We start from the raw sequence: 26,334 nt of genomic DNA on the forward strand, positions 1-26,334 counted from the left end.
TAAAGGAAGAAAACAGATCAGGTTTTGGGTCTCAGTTTAGTTTTGATTGAAAAATGTATTTTTGTAGGATCACAGAATTGTTAAGGCTGGAAAAGGCCTTTAAGGTCATCTATCCAACTGCCAACCCACCCCCACCATGCTTATTAAATCATGTTCCTCTGTGCCACGTCTCCATGTTTCTTGAACATCTCCTGGGACGGTGACCCCACCACTTCCATACAGAGTTATAGAATGGTTTGAGTTGTTGGGGACTGTAAAAGGCCAGCTAGTCCCACTCCCCTGCAGCAAATAGGAACACCTACAGCTAGGTCAGATAGCTAGATCTCTGTCCAGTCTAACCTTGGATGTCCCCAGGCACAGGACATCTGCCACCTCTCTGTTCAATTATGGCAATTTTGTAACCATTTCTCTCTCAGTAATAATTCACAGCCAGGAGAGGTGTCTCGGTGTTATGTATGACAAAGCACTGAACAGCTACAAAGAGTAAGAGAGATTAATTTTAGCCAAAAACTGTACATAGTGTATAAGCAGCGCACTACAGTCTAATAAATTAGATTTCCTCCCTTGAAGGCAGTTTCTAAGCTGTGTGCTTCTGTGAGGCCCTGGCTGGCAGCATGACATCACTGCATACCAGCATTGTACCAACATGGTGCGCTCCAATGTGGTGCAGTGTGTGTGAAGAGTAGAGAGGTTGCAGAGCAACACAGAAAGAGGAGAAATGTTTCTGTGAGCTGTTGGGATCGTACCAAAAGTTTGAAGGTCTTCCAATAGACTCAGTCTTCAGCTAGATAAGAGCTGAAGGAGTCCAAAGGATGCTTGTGTCACACAGTTGGAACTGCATCAAATTAAGGACAGGCTTCTTGGTATCCTTGTTGTAAGCACCATGCAGTCTAGTCTAAGAAAATGTCTGAATGAGCAAAAGGTGAAAGCCAAGGTTAGTAATGTTGCTCAAAATACTGTATGCCATTAAAAAAAAATAAAACAAAAACACTGATGGAGTTCCTCATTTTTTTTTCTAAAAGGAAATATATGTTGTTAAAGATGCAATAACATCCGTTCTTAAAAGTTAGTACTGAGTTACCATAGTACCTGTTATAACTGCTCTTCAGGGAGCTCGTGAAGGGTGGAGAGCAGAGCTGCATTCTTTGCTATAATTTCTCTGAATTTTGTTGTTTTGTTGCAATGGAAAAGATGGTGTGAGATTGCTGAACAGAAATGAACACAGGCGATGTCTATATCAGGAAGTGATAACAGTGCAGTTGGTGAACTGACAGCTCTGACTGCTCTATGAATGCTGTGCTTGAGTACAAGGGTTTGAATTTATAGTTAAGCCACTCATGAAATTGAATTTGGCACTTAAAATTCCACGTTTAAATCAGAAAAAGCTGTCAGTAATGCCATACATGCATTAGCATTAGTTACCTTTTGTATCCCTTTCACTGGTGCTGTTTTTGCCATTTTCTGCTTTCTGAAAGTTCTTTCTCACGCATCCCTCAGCACTCTGGGTCCAGCTGTATTCCCAGGAACTGGTGCAGCTCTGCAAGCGTTTTTCCAGATCTTACTGACAAAAAGAAAGAATTGAATGGTTCTACTGACTTGCTTAGTGCTGTTTCACATATAGTAACTTCAGCGTAAAGATGTGAAGGGTTTCACTGCGCTGCCTGCAAATCTATTCAGTTTTTGTATTTTCCATAGGCTATAGCAATCTTTAGAAACTGGCCCACTGCCCTATTTTAAAAATCTCTACGTAGCAAAATAGGAGAGTAGGAACCTGCTGTGTGCTCTCTTTCTTTCTGCACGCTTGGAAAACGTTGGAGGTAATGCATAAACAAACCTGTAGCTGACGTTTATCGTATACAGTTGTTAACTGATAGGCTTTGGAGATATAGGATTAATGTCATCATTTGAGATACAAGGGAAGAAAGTAGGCAAGCAATGAAACCTGAACGCGTCAGTCTAATAATGATTTAATTTTAGTGCATTTGCAGCTTCTTTATTCTGTCTTTTGTTTTATTTGTCTTTTTTCTTAATGAGCTTGAAAGCAATTTCTTTTGAAATGTAGCTGTGATGACTTTACAATTGCAGGGAGGAATAGCTCAGATTTCAGAATCTTGTAGTTAATATTCTTTATGCTGTGAAACAGAAGAAATGCAGCAACGTCTTGGAGCCTTTTTCTTAAATGTTAACTGGCAACAGTTGTTGTTGTCTCTAATCTAAAAAAAAAGTTCGTTAACACAGAGAGGCAGTGAATGCAGAACAACTTTAGAACAACTTTTATTTTTCTTTAGGGTTTGATTTCTGTCGCAAAAGGCAGGGGTGAGAAGGACGGTGCTGTAAGGCGCAGCCTGGTGGAGGGGGCACTTTTGCTGTTGTTGTATCCTATGATGAGTCAAATGACACAGAGTAATTCCTCTGGAATCAGAAGAGAGCTGAAAGCATCAGTGTCTTCTATGATGAGTCTCTGGCCTCTTTTTTGTTTGTGGCTGTAAAAAGATCTTGATTTTATGTTTTGAGGTGAAAAGTAGTTGTGTTTGTAAATGTGCAAGTTCAAGACAAGTGTTCCTTTTTAGCTTGTCTGTCTTTTCAGAAAGCCTTTTCTGCTGTGTTTCAAAGAAGTTTTGAGTCATCTTTCTGAGAGAGGCAGCTATGGATGAGTTGTTCAGCCTGTTTGCAAAGAGATGCAGCTCTTAGCCTCAATTTCCTATTCTTTTTGATGTCTTAGTAAGATAATTCTTATGAAACTGGGTTGTGTTCTTGCATAGTGAGTTTGCATGGTTTTAGCTTACCTCAACTGAGCATCAGTGAAGGCACCTGAAAGTGCCAAAGAGACTTCAGTATTCCAGCAGCAGTAGCACAGCTTTGGGGAAACGGTGATTGTGTTTTGTATCTCTGTTCTGTTGTTGATCTGTTAGCTTTAAAGATGTATGTGCCACTACTTCATCTGTAGCTTTTACTTGTGTGGCTACTACCAAATCCTACAGTGCAAGATGATTAACAGGAGTAATGTGTCTGAAGGAGCCCTCTGCCATACACTGGGGCAGCATTCCTCTCAGATGTGTGAACCACTGAGCAGGGCATCGAGCTGTTGTTACTGCACATCTGAGTTGCTCGCTGTACCTCAGTGTTTGGGGACCTCTGCTGTGTGATGCAAGGCCTCAGTAAGCGCTGGATGGTGGCACTGAATGCTGGCACTGCTCCAGTGGGAGGCTGTGCTCGTGGAGCTCTGGGAATTTGTGATTCTGAACACTTCCTGGGGAGAAGCATCTCCTAAATGGAAGCGGGCTGCTTGTTCATGTGCTCCTTCATCTACTCACATTGCATATTAATTAGCATGATTTGAGCTCCCTCATCCCAGCTGGCAGTTAGAGGAGTGTCTGTACCATGTGTGGGGCAGCAGCAGGGCAGGAGCTGCCTATTCAGAGCGTGGAGCCGTAACCGAGTGTTCCTTCAGTGGATGCTGAAAGGGGTGGTGTTACTGTTTGGGCAACAGAAGTGTCTGTGAAAGATGTAAGGATAGGATTTATTATTAAAATCCACATTCGGGGGGGAAAAAAAAAAAAAGAATAAAAATAGTGGATTTCACCACTGAGTGGTGAAGGGAACAATAAATGCATGCACACTCTGCCTGTAAGGACAGCAGCGTGCACACTGCTGCAGCCTTTGTCCGCCGCAGGGGATGGGGAGGATGATGTCATCTCCCGGGTTGGATGACGTCACCTCCCATAGCGTGTGGTAGCGGTGAATCCTGGGCACTCAAAATACGGTACTTTATTGCCTCGTTCATCCTGCTTGCTCCTTGTATTCCACCATCAACTGTAATCCTCACAGCCTTTTCTTTTGAGCTTTAATGCTGCGGAACTGGAATAAAAATAATCTGTTTGGTGCAGCAGGAGCAGTAATCCGAGGAGCTGCAAGGACGCACAGACCTGGAGCCAGGCACTGCCGCAGTGGCCAGGCTGCTCACCTAGAGCCACCCCTTAGTGCCCACAGAAATTGACGTGCCCCAGGCAGAGCAGGCTGCGCGCACTCTGAGGTGCTGCAGGCAGGCTGCGGGTTGGAAGGAGGAGGCAGGATAATTCTGAGCTAAAATGGACAGCAAACACAGCACTGCATGCTTTGTAGGTGAGGAGAAAGTGTTTTCTACCTCTAAATTTGCTGTAAAGAAAAGAAATTGCCACAGTTCATTAGAAAACGGTGCAGGCTAAATCAGCATTAAGCTTACAGCAGGCAGCTGAAAGCACAGCACAGCAAGCGTGCAGCTCTGGAAGCGTGCCTGCATGCCTTAGCAGTCAGCTGAGGCCCAAGTATTTCAGGACGGAAAAAGATATTTGCTGTCTCTTTAAATTGAGTTATTTAAGCCCAAGGTTGTTGTAAACTCTTGGTTATAACTTTAGTTCCTACTGAACGCAGACACAGTAGGAATAAAACAGTAGGCAGTTTCAGTAAACAACTGCTAACCTGTAACCAGTACTCTGTAAGTAAGGCAAGAGGTCCCTTCTGGACCATGTGCAGTCCTCTGGAGCCTTGGGGCTGGCAGGAGACACATCCCTGCCCTCCTCAGCCATGGTGGGCCTGGTGCTGCTGCTGGCAGGGCGCTGCCTGAGGGAGCGCTGCACTCTGGTCAGCTGCTCTGAGAGCTCCTGCCCAGTCTGGGTTTAGTTGTGTTGTGGCTTACACAGGGAATCAAACAGGGAACTAGCCAGTGAGATTTGTTCAGTATTGTTCTGTTTGCTGTCAGCGGGTGGTGAGACGATATCCCAGCTGAATACTAGCAGTGAAATGAGGGGATGCTGCTGCGGCCTATATACGTGGTACTTCTGACCAACGTTTCTCTAATGCATTTTTAAAAAATGCCTGGTGATTGTTAGTCTGCAGTCTTCCACAGGAAACCTATCATGCTGCTTCACTCTCCTTTCAAGAGAGGTGATAGCTGCTGAGCATCACTGTCAGGTTCTTGTGCCCTTTCTAGAAAGGAAGAGCAATACATTTTAGAAGAGTCTGGCATGTGCATACCTGAGCTTCTCTTGTAGTAACTGCCAGAAACTATCAATAATTAAGAAGCTTATCTTATCCCAGAATAGATACCGTCTTCAAAGATGATTTGTTGTTGTTGTGTAAAGGAAAAGTTTAGAATTTGGCCACAGAAATGTAATGCAAGAGGAGGGCTAGTTGGTAATCTATGGCTTTGCAAAATTGTCTGTAATCACTCCCCCTAGGGACCACTTAAAACTGTGTGTGTGTAGAATTAACAAGGCAAAATGTACCTTCTGTTACAAGATACTGCTCTTGTAAGGCAGCAGAAAAACTGCAGCTTGATCTCTGATTCTGCTTGTGGAAGTGATGTAAGGAAAATAAAATCTAAATAGTGGTGTCGAATTAGGCTTTTTTCTTTTTGAGGATGGAAAGTGGTTGGTGCTTGCTGTAAAGATGTCTACTCTTATTAGCTTGATATTGCGCCCATGCTTGAGCTGTAGTTGGAATATTTAAAGTAACAGGAGCCAACCAATTCTCGTAACTTACTGATGGGAATGGCTAATGGCAGTGTTCTGTCTTTTACAGATCTTACTAGCATGCCATGATGTTTATGTTAAATTAATCGAAGCAACGACTTGTTTATTGATAAATGTTGAATGTTTACAGTTTACTTAGTGCAGTCTTTTATTATGAGATTATCTTAATTCTTATCATTTTAACATTGGTTTTCAGAGGTAAATGTTATTACAGTACATTCATTAGAAGTCGTAGCTACTCTCTGAATTTCTGACTAATTACCTCATATTGATGTTTTTCAGGGTTTCGCAAAAATGATGAAATGAAGGCTATGGAAGTTTTGCCAATTTTAAAGGAAAAAGTTGCATACCTTTCAGGTACAGTTATTTTCTTTTGTTGTATAGTGCTTAACTGTCATATCAGTTGCATATAAAATGATATTTTAAACATTACAGCTACCATTGTAAAAATCATAGAAATGTAGGAGAGCAATGAATACCATTAGATATCCCAACCGTACCATTAATATTGATGGGAAAGGATGTATAATAATAAAGGTATGTGTTTTGTTAAATGGAGAGCAAACTTCTTGTCCTGCCACCCTCTGCATATCCAATAGTGTTACTTAAAACAATTTCCTGTGCTGTAATCATATTCCTTGTACTATTTCAAATTCTTCTGCTAGATAGTTGTACAGAGTTGGCGTTGTTACAGGTCAGTCCAAGGCATGGGAGAAATATCCTTGTTGCAGAGGTGAAATTTCTGAGTGTATCCTTTGAAGCACACATATCTCCGTGGTGGTGAAATGAGTTAGCATCTAATTTATCTCTTGCATACACTTTGAACATTAGTTGTTTACCTAACAAGAAGTAGCAGAGGATTTAACAGTGTATAACACACTCTATTACTTAATAACTTTACTTGATGGAATGATGACTGTTTGAGGTGCTTATTCTTGTGAACTTTCTGAAGTAAGTGCTTCCAAACCTGTTGGGATGAGTCAGCATCATTCTCTTTGCCATAATCGTATTGTCACATGATTTGGAGGACAGCCTCATATTTGAAAGTTGGTGGTTATTTTTGTTTTTTCTATTTTTGTTTCTTTTGTTGTTTGTTGTGGGTTTGTTTTTTTTTTTTCTTTGTGAGGAGGGGGGTGGGAAAGGGCATCATTTATTTAGAAGTGCAGAAATAAAATTTATATTTGTTAAAGCATAAAAAAAATAATCCCTGAAGTTGCAAGAGATTTGCTGTGGATCATGATGCTTGTAGGGGCAGTGTGGAGTTTATGTCCTTTCTGTGCTTCTAAGTATCATTCTAAAACAAAAATAATGTTTTGTAAAATGACTGACATAACAGACCAATTTGCCTGATAATCTAGAATGTCCTGATGCCTTTCCTTATGAACTGTAATGCTGGTGAAGTCTTGCTTAAAACTATATTTTCAGAGGAAAGGAAAAAAGTAAATGGAATTAAATACAGAATTTTGATCCCTCATTGCTCTTTTGTTTTGACTGTGCTTTATGGCACTTCATGAAAAGAAGTAATCTGTTTCCATTCCAAGACCTCTACATTTCCAGATTATCCAGAGCTTAGTTTAGACACCTTACAAAGGAGATGAAAGATGATAGGCTTTCTCTAATGTGTGCTTTTAACCATTTGGCCTTCTCAAAAGGCACTAATTCTGTGAGAGTAAAGAGGCTAAATGTAAGCTGAAGATGAATTTAAATGGAGATGATAGATTATGAACTAAAGGAGATGAGGAGCAGGCAGGCAGAAATGGTTGCCAGTGTTCCTGTGTGAAGGTAGTTAGCTTCTGACATAAGAGTAGACCAAACAGCTGTGGGCAGTGAGCTTGGCTGGAGATGATCTGCCAAAATCCATACTGTTTCACATTTCCATTGCAAGTGGGTCTGAAATGAAATGAGATACATCAGTAATACAAGTAATTTAAACAAACAACGCTCCCCCGAAACCAAACCAAACTAACACCACCACTGGGGCTTAAGCATTTTGGAACAAGATCTGTCAAGCCTTATATCTGGGAATATACAGATATGTCAGACCACTGGACAACTGGCTTACAGAGGCTTACAGTGTGTGTGCTTTGTGTCATTCAGAAGCACAACTCCTGCTTTAGTACTTGGTATCAGTGTTTGTAGGTACAGTAAGTAGTTAAGATTTGTAGAGGAGGAAAGAGCTTTTGGATTTCACTGCAATATTTATACCTAAACAATACTCATTCCTGCACCAGACTGTTTCAGTGATAGCTGTTTCCTAAGCCATTCTTGAATTAATGTTCTGATCCAATCAGAAATCTTAATACACTAAGATTTAAGGCACTTGATATCAAACATCTACTGGTGTACTACTTTCATTCTGACTGTACTGCATTGCAATTAAACTCTATATGAGCTTCCCTTTTTGTCTCCAGTAGGTGCTTCTTCAATCTGTTTTAGGCTGAATTAGGCTGTAATTATATATTGCTTTGTTTCAGTCTTTCCTTTCCATTTGTTTGCACGTGTACACATTTTACATGTCTGCTCAACATAATTTTTTTTGCACAATCTGGTCGCTTTTGAAAAGGCTGTTTCAGTCTCTGCTTTTTCTTTGCCACAAACCACAGTAGGTCTGATGTGATTCACCCTTGGGTTTCTCCTCCATTGTCACAATCTAGTCTAGTCTCTTCTAGTGAACTGTTAATAATGTGTTTTTGTAAATGAAAAAGATGAGTGGGTTTTTTATAGTCTAGTATATCTGAATGTATATTTAAATAGAAGAGAATTCAACTACCTTGTCTCTGTTATCTGTGGCGCAGAGCAGGGTAGCAGACTTTTTTGTTTTGTTTTAAAGAAATACAAACTAAATGCTGTGCAATGGGCAAATGAGAACTGCAGTGCACTTACTCATCTGTACTTTTTAAAGTTTGTGGGCTGTGTGCTCACTGTAAAGAAATTTTTCCTCATGTCCAGTCTTGAGCCTCCCCATTGCAGCTCTATGCTCTTCCCATTCTGCTATCAGTGAGCAGGGATAAGAAATGGTCACCTCTCTCTCCATAAAAACCTGATGCTTAGCTTTGCCTGAGTATTTTGAGACTAGGTGAAAAGGCATTTTCTAAAAAAAAAAAAAGAACTATACTGCTCAACCTGATTGGTTTTGGTGCCATTTGGAGACCACTGACAAGACTGCTGTTAGTGATGTAAACTGGACAGAAGTGATTCATGTTAGCATGACTCATGTGAGTTGATCAACTACTTGTATGACACATCTTGGCATAAACAGAATATCTCAATACCATGGAGGTTTTGTATGAAAGAAAAAGGGTAGAAATGGAAGTCTGACTGATGAAAGCAGTAGCTTAATATGTTTTTGTAAAACCAAGACAAAAAGAGGGTTGACTTGAACAAAGGCTATTGTGAGACAGGAAATTCCCACCTGGTGCCTAATGCATTGTTACTTTTAACATTCCAGTTTGTGTATGACACAGGAGCATCAGGAAGAAAGGAAATGAGACTAATTTATTGGAAAAAGCCTAAGTTTGGCTTTCTAGGCATAAAGCTGGTAAAAGCTTTAGCAGATGAAGAAAAAAATGTTGTATTCCAAAGCCCTGGGAACTTTTTTGCTTAATACTTAACAATCTTAGTACCTGGTTTAAGACTCAATAGCAGAACTAATTTTGCAAAAAATCAAGTCTGTATTCATTTCTTCATTAGTCATATAGTCATATTAGTCAAATTTGTATGATGAATTTTGTCTCCAACAAATGAAAATTTCAGGATGTGATTTAACAGGAGTTTATGCACCACAGTTTAAAAATGATTTTCCTTTGTGGTGTACCTGGAGCTGGGAGCCAAGCGAGATAGTGTCCAAAATAACCTAAAAAGAATTTATATATCTTTCCTCTTCCGTGATGGAAAATAATGTGATAAAGTAGTTAATCTGTAGGAAATGGCTGAAGGCAGTCTGAGAGGTCTGCATAGAACAAGCAATTTGCTTAAAATACTTGGAGAATGTAAAGAGAATTCAGTGTATCCTCTTCACTGTTAGCTTCTGCTTTCAAAAGGAAAAATTCTAATTTGAGCAATCGAGTGCTTTCTTAGTGCAGTTCAGATTAGTAATGTTTTCTAGTTGAAACCTAAATTTTGTAGATTTTGTAGCTGGGGAAGCATTAAGGGCTGCAGCAGCCTCTCATCTACGTTCAGTAGCTTTGAGGCCTGCTGGCCATTCTGGAGCTGCTGCTGATCCTTTGTACTTCCTTTCTCTTATGGCTTCTGGCCTATCTTCATCCCATCTCTTGCTATGCAAAAATCCTCAGCATTCTCTGAGACAAAATCCCATCAAGGCCAAACTTAACCCTCTCCAGTAGAAGAGTTAAGTTGTTTTTGCTCTCTTATCCTATTTAAGAGGGTCATAGAAGTCAAGAAGCTGAATTTCCTCTTATGTTTAGGTTTCTGCCACTGCAGCTTGACAGAAATCTGAAGCAGCTTTTCCTTTTCTGAGTTTCAGTTAGTGACTCATGGAGAATGTGCCCAGAGCAGACGCTCTGGGATCAAGGGCTTTGGGTCTGCAGCAAGCATGCAGAAGCTGCACTGGGGAGGATACTGGTAGATGTCTGAGTGACTGGTTCTATTCATTTGCTCTTGGCCCGCCTTTTTAAGGAACTCTTTAAAACTATGTTAACAAACCTGCTTTTACAGCGAGGAGTTGATTAAATGAGAAAACACTTGGGGCATGGGATGGTATTTATGGTGTTCCTCTGTGTTTCTTTGGGACAGGAGAAAACAGTCCACACACATCTGTGCTTGAGAATGTATACGTGAAATTTAGTTTGTAGGAATGGGTTTGTGCTGTTAGTGCTAGTATGAAAGTCACAGAGAGGGGCTACTGACTTACATGTAACAGTGAGCAATAGTAACATTTTGTTTTCACGTGCAAGGCATTTGACACAAAATTGCATTTTCATTTTGACTACAGTAGATGTAGTGTAACAAATAGGATAGTGTAACAAATAAGATGGATACATTTCTCTCAAAGTCAGATTTTCTGGCTTCTTGTGTTGAATGGACTTAAAATTTCTATGTTTTACATTGCTAATAAAATAAAAAACTATTAAATAACAATTCAGAATCTTCACATCAGAATAGGATAAAAAAAAAACAACAAAATGCTTCAGTAGTACCCATGCACTCATCTAGTATATTCTACACTAGACTTAGTTCTAGTTAGAGAAATTAGCATTGAGTGTTCTTGAAACGTTTGCTGACTCTACAATTAAATTTAATCTGTATAACTGCTGATTCAAAAGTTAAATATATAATAAAGCATCATTGCTAGAGATATCTGACTGCCCATCAAACTTAAATGCTTCTGTAATATGTGCATGTAATACTATAGTTATTCTTTATTTCAAATTTTTTTATTTATTTTTGACAGATACTTCCTCATTGTAGGAATTGGGAGAGTTTGCTCACTGATATTCCCAACATGGAATCTAATTGACCATGTTGGCATTTAACATGAAATTTTTCTAAAGCGGGTATGCATTCAGTCGCATTAGTAGGAATTAGGTTTTCTAAAAGCATTATGAATACTACATTTGCAAACCAGAATGATGTTACACTGGGTTTTTTTAATGTGTTTTGTTTTTCAGGTGGCAGAGATAAGCGTGGAGGCCCCATTCTAACGTTTCCAGCACGTAGTAATCATGATAGAATACGGCAAGAAGACCTTAGGAGACTAATTTCATACCTAGCTTGTATTCCAAGGTAAGTGCTGGTCACCTGATAGACGCTGAGGCTCTGCAGAAAAACAAATGTAGTGTACTTCAGTGCACTCACAAGCTAGAACATCTTGTGTGGACTGGGGTTATCACAATGCTTCTGTCTGTTATTCATGTCAGGTAAGTTATTGTATCCTAATACAACACAGGAATACCTAGGAGAAATATATGTAGAATTTCTTGTACAGGTCTCAGATAAAACTGCAGAGATGTCTTTGAAAGTATCAATGTTAGTGTATTATAAAAAAAATTAAGCAATTTATTACAGTGCATTATTTAAACAAATCACCAAATCTAGTGCTCGTATGTGTGTGTGTGTGTGTGTGTACATATCTATACATTCACTCATTGTTCAATGTATTCTTCATTATATATACATTGTTCAGATAGAGCTTTGTTCTGTGTGGTACAACTCAGGAGAAAAGTGGGCCTACGACCCTGATTTTATGTTTGTCTCAGATTCCGCCAGCATCCGGAACAGGGTGAAGCAATGAAGCAACTCTGAATATGCTTGAATATGTTTGCATGTGACCTAGCAGTTGTTATTATAGATAGAAAAAAAATCCCTAGTGCAGCATACCTCAATACAATTTCTTATATAATAATAAAATTTCCTGTATAATAAAATAATATTCCTGTGAGTTGCTAATTTGTAGTCATTTTTCTTTGCATCAGATGTCAGTTGTCAGATAAGTACTGTCATTAAGCAACACCCCAAAAAGAAACATTCTAAAAGTCTAGTTAAATGTGGCTGTGGCCTTCCTAAGAAGTAATTTTTGGTATTTCAATTATTCTGGCTTTTATTCCACTTTGAAATGCAGAGGTGGTTTTTTGTTTGTTTGTTTGTTTTTTAATCAAGAGATCTGGAGAGATATAGGAAGGAAAAGGGGAAGAAGTTTTGAGATTTTAACCTCTGAAATCACTGGACTTCACATTTGAATGTTTGATGTATATTCTGACACTCTAGATCTTCATGTTACTAGAGAAGTTGGTAGACAAATATGCATCAAAATAGGCCCCAGAGAGTTTTCTTGAGATAATCTAGCAAAATACAGCTGCGTTCTCACGCATGGTATGTGCTAACTTAGCAGCAAAATAGATTTAAAGTAGAAGCTTGGTTCAGGATTTTATATCTCTGCAAGCATGGAAGAGATTTGATAATGAAAACAGCTTTATTAAAAGTTTGATTTATTTTCATACAAGTCTTACAACTCCTTAACTGAGAAGTCGTAATTGGTGCAAATAGCCCCACAGTTTGTCAATTAATTACTGCAGTAATTACTGTAGAGTTACTGTACATAGTTGAAAGTTTTTGGCAACAGATCAAAACACCTAGGGTAGTATTCCATCTTAAATTTACATGAATTTAAAATTTATCTGATTTTTAAGTGTTGCTAAATTTAAGTCGTCTGCTCTGACTGGACAAAGTATTAGTGTAGGTCAGATTTACCAAAGAGAGAATTTTGTCTGACCAAGACCTGCAGAAACAATTTTTGTGATCCCTAGCTGAAATAAATTCATCTTTTGTGAGATGACAAAGGCTATGTGATTGAAACTGGGGGGCCCATCTGCATCACGTGGTGAGGGGCTGCTTTGTACAGTCTTGTAGATGACTAGGTGCATGCCTCATGAATCAGTGGCAAGCACTCTTCCTCGTGAATGGATAGTTTGTGTGGTAGGAAAGGGATGGGCTCTGAGCAGCACTCACAAATAATGTGAAGGCTTTGTGTAGGTGGCTGTGTCTTAACTACAAAACAGTATTTGTATTTGTGCTTTTAATTTTGTGATACTTTTGAAAAATATATAGAGTGTGGTCAGAAAAATGTGAAGTTGTAATCTGCGTGTATTCTTCAGTTATCATTGCTATTTTTGGGCAGCTGGGAGAGCCAACAGTTGTTTTGGTAAAATCCTTTATAAGCTGTTTTTTTTAAAGCCAACATTAAAACAACTCCTCTTCTAAGGAAGTTATATTGCTGCTCCCTTCAGCAGCACTTCAGCTCTCTAGCATCAGTCATTCATCTATCTCATAGTGTGACCAGTGAGACTGAATAAAGCATGCCAATGAAGTGTTCTTACTTCCTGGATACTCTAAAAGTCTCACCACACAAATTCCAGGATTGCCTTTATGTTAGTCACATCCCTGCAAGTGACTCATGTACTCACACAGTGGACATGTGGTGCCTTTTGATAATCTGTTGGTTATGGCTTGATTTTGAAATTCTCCTTTCATGTTAACCTGTCTCTGTAGTATGTATATCCTGGAACAAAATCAAAATTTCTGGTATTGGTGGTGATTCTTGCTGTTGATCAGCAGTACAAAGTGTACTATGTGCACAAAAGAAACAAAATCTGCTGTTCTCAGAGGAGTTGCCAGGAAATTTGAGTATAAGGTCTGCCAACTTTTGGACAGCAAAAATGAGCTCAAATTGTGTAGAAAGAAGTTGATGTGGTCTTCTTCACAATGACAAAATACTTTTTTATCCATTATATATCCAGAAATTGATCTTGTTACAGAAGTGATCGTCAATAAGGGTTTTCATCTGCATTCTAACAATTTTTAACTCTCAGATAATCTGGGATATCCGAAACGGTTTACGAAACATTGCAGAAGTGGTAGGTAAGAACAGCTTACCAATCTGTCTTTTAGAGGTTCCCCTCAATGATTAGGAAAACACAAACGTTGCTATCAGTAAAGTGTGTGTTCTACAGAGTCATTTATAAATGAATTACATGTTGGTGCTTCTGTAAATGGTGACTTCAGTATATGTGTTGGGTAAAAGAGACACAAGACTGGAAGAAGAGTTGTGCATATATAAACAAGGAAGATGAAAGAGGAGGTAAAGGCAGATCGTCAAATCAGCAACAAGTTTAAAATATCTCCCAGCAGGAGTTTGGCAGTGAAGTGACAACTGGCTTCCAGAGAAGTTCTGCATTGCTTTGATGAGAGTTGCTGTACGCATGAGGTAGTCAACAGCGAGGCCCTAGGGGTGTGATTGTTCATTAGGTTAGCACACTTTAATTAGGGAGTGTGTTGCTGTAAAAGTGCTGTCTGTGTTTGAATTTGTAACGCTTGATAACCTTTTCTTCTTTCTTCTGCAGTGAGGAAGTATGTAAAAGAGGATTCACTGTCATTGTAGATATGCGTGGGTCAAAGTGGGACTCTATAAAGCCTCTGCTGAAGATTTTACAGGAATCCTTCCCATGTTGTATTCATGTTGCACTGATAATCAAGCCAGACAATTTCTGGCAGAAACAGAGGACTAACTTTGGCAGCTCTAAGTTTGAGTTTGAGGTAATTTCCCCTATGCTATATGGATTTATATTTATTTCACGATTTAAGTGTACTCACTACATTGTGATTGACATCACAAGATTGACATCTTGAGCATTCTCAGGTAAATAATGTGGATGAGAAGAGAGGTAGATGAGGCCAATTGTGCCAGAGGGAATACAGTTTCTTTAACATACTTAAACTAGATGTGCACATCATCATATGTACTTTCTCTGAGTATGAAAAAGATGGACTTTGAGTTTTATCCCAAAAGTAAATCATTAGGTTTCATCTATATTTTGTCTGCATTATAGTAATTGTTCTATCATGTATAGAAGAAACCCAAATAAATAAATCTTGCCATTATCCTGCTGCTGATGTACAATATGCAAGTCAAAAGTTATTCAGAATAGTAGTCAGAAGGGTGGTTTCTTCAATGTGGTGAGATAAAGAAACAACATTTCTCTGACTGGGGGGCAATATCAACAAGACAAGAGGCTGATCAGAATTGAAGTTGGAGAAGAAGTCTATAAAAGAAGTCATGTGGACTTCATAAGTAAAACGATCAACTTATAAACAGAGAGAACCAAGCATTTGAAAGATGAATTCAAATTTGTTTCAGTAACAGCATTTTCTAATTTTCATCTTTATTTTCTTTTAGACAAATATGGTGTCTCTGGAAGGCCTTACCAAAGTAGTTGATCCTTCTCAGCTAACCCCAGAATTTGATGGCTGTTTGGAGTACAACCATGAGGAGTGGATAGAAATCAGAGTTGCCTTTGAGGACTACATTAGCAATGCAACCCATATGCTGTCCAGACTGGAGGAACTGCAAGATATATTGTCAAAAAAGGAAATGCCTCAGGACTTGGAAGGTGCTCGCAATATGATCGAGGAACATTCACAATTAAAAAAGAAAGTCATTAAGGCCCCCATCGAGGACCTTGATGTGGAAGGACAAAAGTTGCTCCAGCGAATACAGAGCAGCGATAGCTTTCCCAAAAAGAACTCTGGGTCAGGGAATGCAGACTTACAGAATCTTTTACCCAAAGTATCCACCATGCTGGACAGGCTGCACTCAACACGGCAGCATCTGCATCAGATGTGGCATGTGCGGAAATTGAAATTGGACCAATGTTTTCAGCTCAGGCTGTTTGAGCAGGATGCTGAAAAGGTAAGAGGTTGGGGAGGGAAAGACAAGTGGGCACTGTCATTAAAAGGAACAGTGATAGACTGACTTAAGTAACACGGATAATTACAAGTATTAATTTTTGTCTTTACAGTTATGCACTAGTCCTTTAGTAGGAAATGAGGTGGGATTTCTTTTATTGATAGTGAATCTTAGTCTCCTAAAGTAGAGAGGATGGAGTAGTAATTCTAAGCTGTAAAGAACACAGGTAACTTTTAACCAAAGGTAAATTTAAGTGGTGATTTTAAAGATTTTGCTTTGGTACATTTTTGCTCCAGACAGATGCTTTTGCAGGTATCAAATAAAGATGAATGCTTCATACTTTATAAATGCGGATGATTAAGAATTACATCAGTCTCTTTTTGAGTGACCCTTGGGATTTGAATGACAGACAGTCAACAAAGTCTGATGAGGCTGACATGGGAAACTGCTTCATTGATGCCAGATTTAAGGTCCCAAGCTAAAAGCTGATGTATCTTTTTTTGACAGCGCTTATGTCATTAACAAAGGACTGACTGACTGATTTCAGAGTGTTTTGGGTTAACCAGTCCTATTGAATAATAAAGCCCTTGATTGTCATGGAATTTGAAGAACCACTATAGCAGGCAGTGCACTGTTAGATGAGATCAAATAAGATCCGTTTTCATAAGGAATGATTTTGTAATCGCTCATTAACTTGCTACTGTGGAACAAATAGCTTTGAGGAAAGATGGGGAGGTTTTCTGTGGGAGAAGAAATAGTAGACTATATAGTCAAGTGGTAAATATAGTCTTTATCAGATTTCTTAAAATATTTGTCATAAGAATGCCTGAGCTGGGTGAGATCAAAGGTCTCTGTTAAACTAGTGTTCTGCTGTCCAGTTGTGGTCATTAGCAAATGCCCCGGGAAGAATAAACACAGAGCAAGCAGATACAGTACTTCTGCCTCTGTCTTCCTTTGTTTTCTTCCCCTGTACTTTCCTGTTCCCTGATCATTTCTGCTCAGGGACTTTCATAACAGGACTTCAAATGTTTTCTACTGTGTTTAAAAAAGAAACTTCTGAACCATATAAAGCAAGTGTTTACTGAATGGATGTAGCTGAAAATAGTAGGGGCGTGTGTAAGGACTGATGAAAAAATCCAGTCAAGTAAATTTAGAGTCACAAAGTTAGAAAAGAATAAGCCAGTGCTGTAGTATTGTTCATTTAGGGCTCGAGTACTTTTTAGCAACTGTTCAGTGATTTATTTATGGCACAAACAAAATATATTTTGATGATGCTCAAATGGTTTTGAAATAAATGCTCTACATTTACTCATCTAAAAATTGCATACGTAACTTGGGCTTTAAGAAGCTCCCCATCGTATACTGGAGCCTAGGAATTGATCTCCGTCCTTCCATATGATTATATAAGCTCGTATCTGTATTTTCTAGATTCCTGATTCAAAGAATAATTCTATATTAGATTCATGCATTCATCTTTCAAAATAGAGGGGAATGTTAGGCACCTTGAAAGGAAGTTGACAACAGCTAGAGTGCTTGGGACTTCATTCCCACATCAACCAATAGAGTAGGATTCAAAACATGGTTTCTGTGGTATCCTAGCCCACTTCTTGGTTAAGGCTCATGTCTCAACGTACTCATACCTTTTGATAATTGATAATATTACTGTGCACACTGGTCTGAGTACTTTAACAGGTGTTTAAATGACTACTTAGTACTCATTGCTGCCATTTCTTTCAGAACAATCTTTTTCAGCTAATGCAGAGAGTAGGTAGGGAGGTCTTATGAGCTGAAATATAGCAAGGCTTTCAAGACTTGCATGTGTTAAACCTCACCTTTTACTGTGCTGCTTGGACTGTGAAAACTTTGTCTTTCAGTGCCACTGCTAACATACCTGTGAACTTCCAGTGGTGGCCATTGCTAGATAAGATCTTTCCTAAATTTTGTTTGAATATTAAAATGCTTTTCACATAGACATATTTCAAGTTTATTAGTAGATTTTTTTTTCTGGAAGAAACTTAACCTGTAACACTGCTCAAGTTTTGTTTTTTTTTTTTTCTAATCTTCTATGCAGTACAAAATTTATTCTCCAATCTGTCATAAAGTTATGAACTAAAAATATCAAACTTGCTAAAGGACTTGATCAGCAGGAACAAATTTATAACTGATTTCCATGAGTTGCCATTTTCATTCTAAATTACTAAACTGCTGACATAATTAAATGCTGACACTAAAGACCTGTATAAGCTTAGCAACACAGGGCTGTGCTCCAAGTGTCTTTGTTTACTATGACTTCCTACTAATGAAATTGATTTTATTGTAGTTTGCGATAAACACCTAAATGAAAGGTTCAGCAGCCTCAGCTGTTGGTCCAAGAAGTCAAATTTCAGCATTCATTTGTTTAAAATATACAGTAACTTACAGGAGAAAGAGTATCGGTATGAATTTTAATGGCCTTAGATTCTTTCTGTTGTCTTTGTTCACAGATTTCTCACGTTACTTGCATATAATTTAATTTGTTCCATAACAAATGAGTGATTTTTTTTTTTTTTTCTGTAATATTTTCTTGTAGATGTTTGACTGGATCACACACAACAAAGGTCTGTTTCTGAACAGCTACACAGAAATAGGAACCAGTCATCCCCACGCTATGGAACTTCAGACACAGCACAATCACTTTGCCATGAACTGTATGGTAAGAACAGGCCTTACTTGACAGCACTGACACATGTATTTGCTCTTTGTAGAGGCAGAACTCAGAAATCACACACACAAGTCATCTCTTTATGACTAGTTACAACTAGTTCAAAGCTGCATTTCAGCAGTGAAATCATATGATACAAGAAGAAAATAAAGGATAGCTAAGTACAGAGGTACTGTGATCGAGCAATTAAATTGTTTGGACCACTGGCAATATTTGGTGCAACCTTGGAATTTCTGAAGTATGTGAATCCAAACTTAGAGAACCTGGGATATGTGCTTGAGTATGGTGTTACATCTCTGGGAATTGTATGTAATATGATTTATAAACAAACAAACAGAAACTACCACCACCACCGAAAAAAAAAGTTCTCAGTCTTAGGTACAAGAAGTTCTGAGAAGTGATCAATAACTGACCCCAGTGTAATACTTTTCCTTTTTGATTGGAACACACACTTCTCATTTCTGATGTAGTGGAATGGAGCTAGAACAAACACTTTTCTTGTCAAATATGATCTTGAGATGAGTCATCATTACGTTACAATTAAGAATTACATTTGTAATTGGCTGTGAGTGAAAGCTGCTTGTTATCAGTTTTATGAATGCCCTGTTTGGAAATGGGGACTAAATTCTCAAGTGTACTTTGGTACTTTTTCACAAGCAGGGCGGGAGGTGTGTAAGTAACTTTGGGAGTCTGGGCCTAAATCCAGTTCCTGGCTTTCAGGGACTGGAAGAAGAACACTACCACGCTTGTTAGAAATTAACATCTTTGGCAGTTTAAGGATGGGAATTGAATTAAAGTACTGTCGAAACAATCAACTCTTGCAAGAGGGTGTTTTTGTAGGACAGGACAGGGCTAGTAAGTGTGGAAAGAAAGCATGGCAAAGTACACCAGGTAATTTGTCTTGCTGAAATTATAGAAGGGATAGTAAGGCAACTCTTGTGTCTGGAATTGCCAGATGGGAGTGGAGGAGTACATTTTCTTCTGCAACTCAAATATGTTTGTGAAAGTTTGAAAAAAAAAAATCACTGAAATTTTGAAAAGAATAAAGCAAACATTGTGGAACATCGTAATGAAGTTATGTAATGTAATATCATAGATGGAGGTAACTTTGACCTTTTGGTCTAGAAGGTGCAGGTCCTCTCAGTGGGCACAGAGAATTACTCCTTCATGGAGCAACAGATGCTTGTTGCTCATAGCTCTGCACATGAAGTACAGAAGAAGTAAATTCAGAGAGGGACCAAAGGTGTCATTGACATGAGATAACTTTTGGAACTTTTTAATTTTTGGATAGCTTCCCATGTTGTTCTTGATCTTGTACTCTAAAGCTTAAAGTTACTCAGTCTGTCCAACTGTTAATTACTGTTGACCCTTCAAAACTCAGAGGCTTTTTTTCTTCTCCTTTACTTTTTTTATTTTTATTTTTTTAAATTCCTGCCAGGAAACACTTCAGCAGTGGATGTAGCATAATCCCTCCCACTCTTTGCCTTTTTATGCTGCTCTCTGTTTTGCCTGTAATCAAGCATGTTAATTACACAGGAGTTTTTCTTACTTTGCCCAGTGATTTCTTGAAGCATGTGATGAACAGCTTAATTCTGGGGCAAATAAAACAACTCAAAAACTACAGGAGGCAAAAAACAAAGAAAAAAAAAAGGAAAAAAAAAAAGCGGTGCTTTTTTCAATGCATTTTTGTAGTGTAGCTTCTATGAAATGGTCCTTTCCCATAGAATGGAAAAATTATGAGTCTCTGGTTTTGATTTGACCAGCTTTCAGGTGTTTGGAGTTCTATTTGGTTAAATGACAAAAACTGTTCATGTATAGTAGTGGGGATAAACAATACTGAATGCACCAAGAAAAAGCAAGGAAAACTGATTGAAATTCAGCAAGCCTTATTTTTCATTTGTTTATTACTGGAAAAAATGTCAGGCAATTTTAACCCCTCCAAGTGTGTTCAGATTCTCCCAGACCAAGTGCTTACCAAGTTGCTGTTTTTTTTCAGAGTTGATTTAAGATTTCTTACATGAATATTGTACCGCCAGAGATGGTATTTAACTTTTAACCCATCTACAGAAATGTAAATTTATTCAGTTGTGTGACGTAGAGGAAGGAGGTATGACAACTAAGTATCATAACACATCCAGGAGATTTTGAAGGCTTTTCCTTGTGACCCTAATTGGACCCTAATAGGTCTTGCTTTTCAGGCAATGTCTTTAGGCTCACTTTAGGCAGCGGAGGTCTGTTCAAAGGATAAATGCTGCCCAAGCAGCTAAATACAACCTCTTGCACTTAGCCATAGCTTAACCCTGATAACTGATGTTGCAGCTGCTTTACTTAATGCACTGTGATTGCCACAGGGCACATGGTCCCTTCACAGCAGGTGCTACCCTCCATCAATAGCTGGCCCTCCTATCTTCCCTTCCTCCCCGAGTGGAAGCTTGGCTTTCCAGAGGGCACAGGAGGGCAGGTTCTGCAGCTGCTTCTACTGAGCTTGGGTGAGATGCCAAAAATTTAATCTGATCATCCAGTTCGAAATGAACCACCTGGTTGTAAGCCATCGTGAAAACTACTTAGTTTTTGTCATCAACAAGAGTTTGTTACATCAAGGGCAAAGAGGATTTACTGAATATTTCCTTTTTCCTTATAATGGCTTTCTGCCATTTTTAGAATCAGTACTACAGCACAAAGTGGTTGAAAGTATAAGCCAAATATGGTAAAACAAAAAGGTGAAGAATACACTGGGGCAGGAAATAGAACTGCACTTTCAGCAGCAGGCATCTTATGTATTAAGTATGTGATAGACTGACTGATGTGGTTGCCCTTCAAGGTACTAAAAGTAAGTTTATGGAGGTCTTAAGCTTAATACATAGTCTGATTCTCACTGAGACTGTCCTAGAGAAAATCTGGATAGATAGAGTGATATACTTCAAAGGTGGAAATGTGCTTTGTTACCGTTTGTTAACACACATATGTTGATGTGGCTAGGAATGCTCTCTGAAATGTTCACGTGTTTAATATGGTCTGCCATTACTGAAATCAAGCATTGATTAGTGGCAAGACCATTTCTTTACAGGGCAAGTAATCCTCATCTTCTCTGGCTGTGGGGAAGAACAGTATCTCAGAGATTCTTTCCTGTGAAGATGAGAGTGGTTTTTTACTGTCATTTAAAAGGCCTGTTCTCAGCTACAAAAAACTGTTGTTGTCAAGTCCTGCGATTTATGAGAGCTAAGCAATACTCTGTTTTAGCTTCACGTTCCTCTTTGGATGACTAAACGAATGCTTCACTTCTCAAAACAAGTTTTTAGACCTTTTAAGGTAAAAACTTGCAAATAAGGCATCACAGGAGTTGTAAATATTTTATATATATATATATATATAGTTTTTAAACTGCAAAAATTAAGAAGCTGTGATTGTACCATTAGTCTTGCTTGGAAGAGTCAGAGGGGCTGATACTGTGTCTGTCCGCTCTTTTTTTTCCCCTGCTATTTTCCTCAAGTCCTCTGGGATTTAATGGAGACTAAAGCAGCCATGAAATATGCGTGAGGAGTACAATGATGTTATCTATTTCAATATTTTCTTCAACTCTTCAAGAAAGCAAGATCAAATGGCCTTCCTTTCATTAAGCTCAACCATGCCCCTTACTATGTAGGTGAGAGTCAAAATGATTGGAAAGCAGTTCAGTAAAAAAAAAAAAAGCTTTCCATAGAGGAAGTTGACTGCCTACTGTTAAAGGGTGTGTTGTGACTACTTCTCATTTCAGGATGCTGATTGGGGCCATCAGTAGAATCTGTGTTTGTTAGCTGTAGTCCGAAAAATCCTGTTACTGTATCACTTGTAAGCCTGTTTCTAAATTGATTCATACTGTTTGCCGAACAAGCTGTTGGCATATACTAGACAATTTTTTATCCAGATAGCAATTGATTTATTTCACTAAAAAAGAAGGAGCCAGAGATGAACATTGGTGGGAGTTTAAGGAACCTAAAATAGAAGTATGAACACAGTACTTGAATCTCACTGGGATTACAGAGTTAAAAGTTGCAGGGATGACGTACTTGGCTTGGCTTGCTCAAATCCAGCCACAGGGACTGGTACGAAGGAAGACATTAAGAAGGTCAGGTGAGGTAACATTGGCTTAGCTGACAGTTAGTGTGACTCTTTCTTCTATGTTGTACTGTGGACATTTTTCACTCTGGGTTCTTTTTGTATTTCAAATATGCAGATTTGTCATTTGAGATAGACTCAAGCTCAGTGTGAATTCTATATTCACTTAAAATGAGCTTTCTGAGACTTCAGGAAACAAGACGAAATCCATAAGTTGTGAATTGTGCATTTCTCAGATCACCTTGAAATGCTGAAATGCAGACTTTACTCAGAATGGTAAATAGTGCAAGCTAGCTCTTCTGTCCTATTTTGTTCTCTTTCAAGTGACAGATTGCTCATGCAGGGCTTTCAGTAAAAATACATAGATAAAACTTTAGCAATAAAATCTATCACTTGTCCAACCAATCTAACATCCCTAATAGAAAAGGTTAAAGTTTCAAAATGGGAATGGGGCAGGAGAGCAGATATTATGTATTCAGTGACCTTTATTCATAGTTCTGAATAATTTTAATTCAAGCAAACCATATATTTGTGGTGTTCTTGAAGTTCTCCATTCAAGGAATGCACAATTATGGGTATTGATCAGACTGGGAGGATATTTTGAGTTCATATCCATAAGGTATTCTTTCTGGTGTTAGAGCAGTTAATGCTTGGACAAAAGCTTCAAGGCCACCAACCTGAGAAGGAACTGAAAAGGCAAGCTGAGTTCAGACTATTTCCAGCTTCTGAGAGGCACTCTGAAATCAACAAATAATGAGCTATGTGTGCAAAATCTAAGGAAGAAATAAGTAAAAAAAATGTAAAAAGCAGTCAACTGGAGAGAAGTTAATGCAGTAAGTAGTATGTTCATGTCATGTTCAACTCATGAACTGAAAAAACAGTTGTGTTACTGTAAGGGAGCTGTCCTTACTTCACCTTTGGTAATAGTTGTGGATGCTGAACCTAAGATTTGTAAAGAAATTCCTTTTTTTTTTTTTTTTTTTAATAGGTCCTTCTAGGGAACTAGACTCAGTTTATGTCACCATTCCTAATGTCATGATGGGAAATGTTGAGGTGAAAATGTCACAACTGTAATGGCGGGATGAAGGCATGGGTATTTACAATGAGAAAATGAAAGTAAATGAAAAGGAAGGGAGGAAAATGTGGAGGTGATGGTGTTGGATTAGAGAGTCTTGCACTAAGTTTTCCCAGGTCTACCATGAAGAGTGTAGGAGAGTGAGAAGGAAAATGTGAAGAAAGTTGAGTAGGGTAAAATTATGTTTAACTCATTAAAGTACTGATAGCAGCAGTTATTTAGTTATTTTGAGAATCTGTGTAGTTGAAGTGTAGTTTAACTCCTTCATTAATTGTGTTTTGTACATTGCTGATTTTATTCCTGTTCAGGGGAAGAGACCAGGTGACATCTTTGGTGGTTCTGCAGTTCCCTTTACTGTTGCTGCAAGAGAGATAGTATAAGTGGGCTTGAAATCATTTAGATCATTAAAGCAGCCGTTACTTCATGCATTAAGACTATACTTTACCTTATTTGCCACTTTGGTGAAGTGGCAGAGAAATTGGAAATTCTGTTGCTAGAATACTGCTAAAATATTTTCATCATAGGCAATTAGTTTATAACACTGCAATATATTATTAAAGGTGCCATTCAGTATCTTATGGATCGTGTCACTGAGGTGGCTGTTTTTAACATCAAATGCCAAATAATCTGTGTGTCAGAAAAATCCTGCTTGGAATTTTAGAGTAAACCTTTTGTAAATGGATGTGGGAAAATCAGGAAATAAAACAAAGCCTTCAGGGCATCTGCTGTATATTTTGTGTTAAGTATGATAGAAGTTCAGTCAAGCTGGCAGGTTGTTGCCTCCGTTTTCCCCTGTGTAGTCCCTTTGCAGGCGCACACCAGGGAATGACACAGTGCACTGCTGCTTGTGTTAAGCTTCTAATCGTGTTGCCTTGCTAAGCTGAGCAATCTGTTTTGTTGTTTCTATATGTACGCTCTCTGCAGGGAATAATTTTGCCATGAGGAACTTTCTGGGTGTTGTAATTTTTCGGCTTCTGGCTAGAGGGTATTGTGTGAGAAAGAAATTGTACAAAAAACAGTAATATATTTTCTGTACATGCTGCAGTGCAGTAAGTTGAGTTGTTACAACAGTTATGTGTAACACAATATAAGAAACAAGTATTACTGCCTCATTTCGGCTTTTAAACAGCTGGAGCGTACCTAGAAACTGCATTTGCCTCATGCAGATTCATGTGATGCAAGTGAGGTGCCTAACAAATTATTTAATTATTATTACCTAATCACTGTTCTTTCTCTAACTAAAACTGGGATGTAAATCCATACAGTGAATAAGAATTCTATTCCTGGAACCAAGGAAATGAGCACCAGCTTGCTTGAAACAGTGCTGGCAAAAAATAAGCATTGCACAAAATATACATTTGTCATTATAGCAACGACAGCGGAGCTGTTCGTCCCTTCAGAATAAGGAACAAAATTTGTTAATCAGTTAAACATGGTCTAATTGTAGTGAATTTGTGTTTGATATTCTGTGTCTCCTTAACTAAATCTGTCTTTTTTGGCTCATTGCATTCTAGAATACTGAAATTTAAACTTTTAGTAGATGTATCAGGAGATAAGGGTTAAGATAGGGGAAAAAATTAGTTGAGATTATTACAGGTCTCTTTGAGAAAAGAAACGTGGTATGAATGGCTGTCAGCACATTTATTCATATTCATACTACTGCAGTGGGCATTCCATGTTTGTGAAGCCAGACTGCCACGGGAAGCTGAATGCATTTTAAGCCCAGCTCAGTTTTGATTTGCTTAGCTACTGGTGCTCTATCCTTCATATCTAACCAACATTTCAGAATTTCAAAAATTCTTATATTATGGCATGTAGATGGTTCACGTGGCAGTCTTTTTTATTTTTTTATTTCAGCACACATATTTTCTTGCCACTGACCACATACTGGTTCTCCATATTCATTCAGCATTCTGGCATTTATGCTTTGTACACTTGAGTGTAAGCAGTCTCCATTGTTTAAAAAATTTTTTTGAAATAACAAGTCAGTTCTCTTACAGTTGTTCAGATGTGCTTAAGAGGAAGGCATAGGCATGTGAGGTAATAAAAAAGAGAAGATATTATGCAGGAGAGAAAAATAGGCAACTTAGCACCATTGTGCTCAATTTAAGTGAAGCAACTGAGGTATGAGTTGTCAGGAAAGTTTTATGTCCTTCTTTGAGTTGATGCATGCATAACTAAGACAGATCTGTGCTAGTTACCACTCAGACGAGCCAGTGCTGTGAGGCCAGGGGGAGCTGCAGCACTCACTCCAGCCAGCTTGTCAAAGGCCCTCTGCAACAGCTCAGTGCTGCCAAGTAGTGGTTTCACCTGGGGGGGGAGCTACATGGTGTTGGGTGCCCACATCCCAGTGTTCCCCCCAACTTCTCTTGCTGGTAGAATAGGCAGACTTTGGCACAATCTCCTTATCAAATCTATGTGCAGTAATAAAACAATACAGTTTTCTAGCAATTTCAGGTTTTGTTCTTCTGTCACTTGTTATAATTGTGGCCTTTAGCGGGGGCTGCTGCAACTGATTCTTGCATGCATTGTTCTGTTTTTCTTGGCTCATTATGCTCTTTTCCTCAGCCCTTGACCAGGGGCAAGGCAGGGTTGCTGCTACTGCTGCTGACAGGTACCTGGGTACTCTGCAATCTTTCTTAGGTACTGGAATTTCAGAAAGTGCTGCACAAATAATGAAGAAGACAGAAAGAAAATGCAGCTCCGCATTGAGGCTTCAAGGAGTGCCGGGGGCCCCTTCCCAGTACTGGGGAAG

The 26,334-nt window shown here is 38.6% G+C and overlaps 1 protein-coding gene across 3 annotated transcripts in view; it reads left to right on the forward strand.

The window, feature by feature from the left end:
• TRIO (trio Rho guanine nucleotide exchange factor) overlaps positions 1-26,334 on the forward strand; it is a 224,379-nt gene that overhangs the window by 50,964 nt on the left and 147,081 nt on the right. For all 3 annotated transcript variants that reach the window (XR_007376094.1, XM_048940615.1, XM_048940616.1), the window contains exons 2-6: positions 5,793-5,867; positions 11,138-11,252; positions 14,366-14,558; positions 15,199-15,711; positions 18,278-18,400. Coding sequence is in view for 2 of the 3 variants with exons in the window: in XM_048940615.1 (XP_048796572.1) it covers positions 5,793-5,867; positions 11,138-11,252; positions 14,366-14,558; positions 15,199-15,711; positions 18,278-18,400 (1,019 nt within the window). In the remaining variant the exon portion in view is untranslated. The remainder of the gene's footprint in view (positions 1-5,792; positions 5,868-11,137; positions 11,253-14,365; positions 14,559-15,198; positions 15,712-18,277; positions 18,401-26,334) is intronic.

The sequence above is a fragment of the Lagopus muta genome, chromosome 3, assembly GCF_023343835.1.
Source record: "Lagopus muta isolate bLagMut1 chromosome 3, bLagMut1 primary, whole genome shotgun sequence".
NCBI lineage: Eukaryota > Metazoa > Chordata > Aves > Galliformes > Phasianidae > Lagopus > Lagopus muta.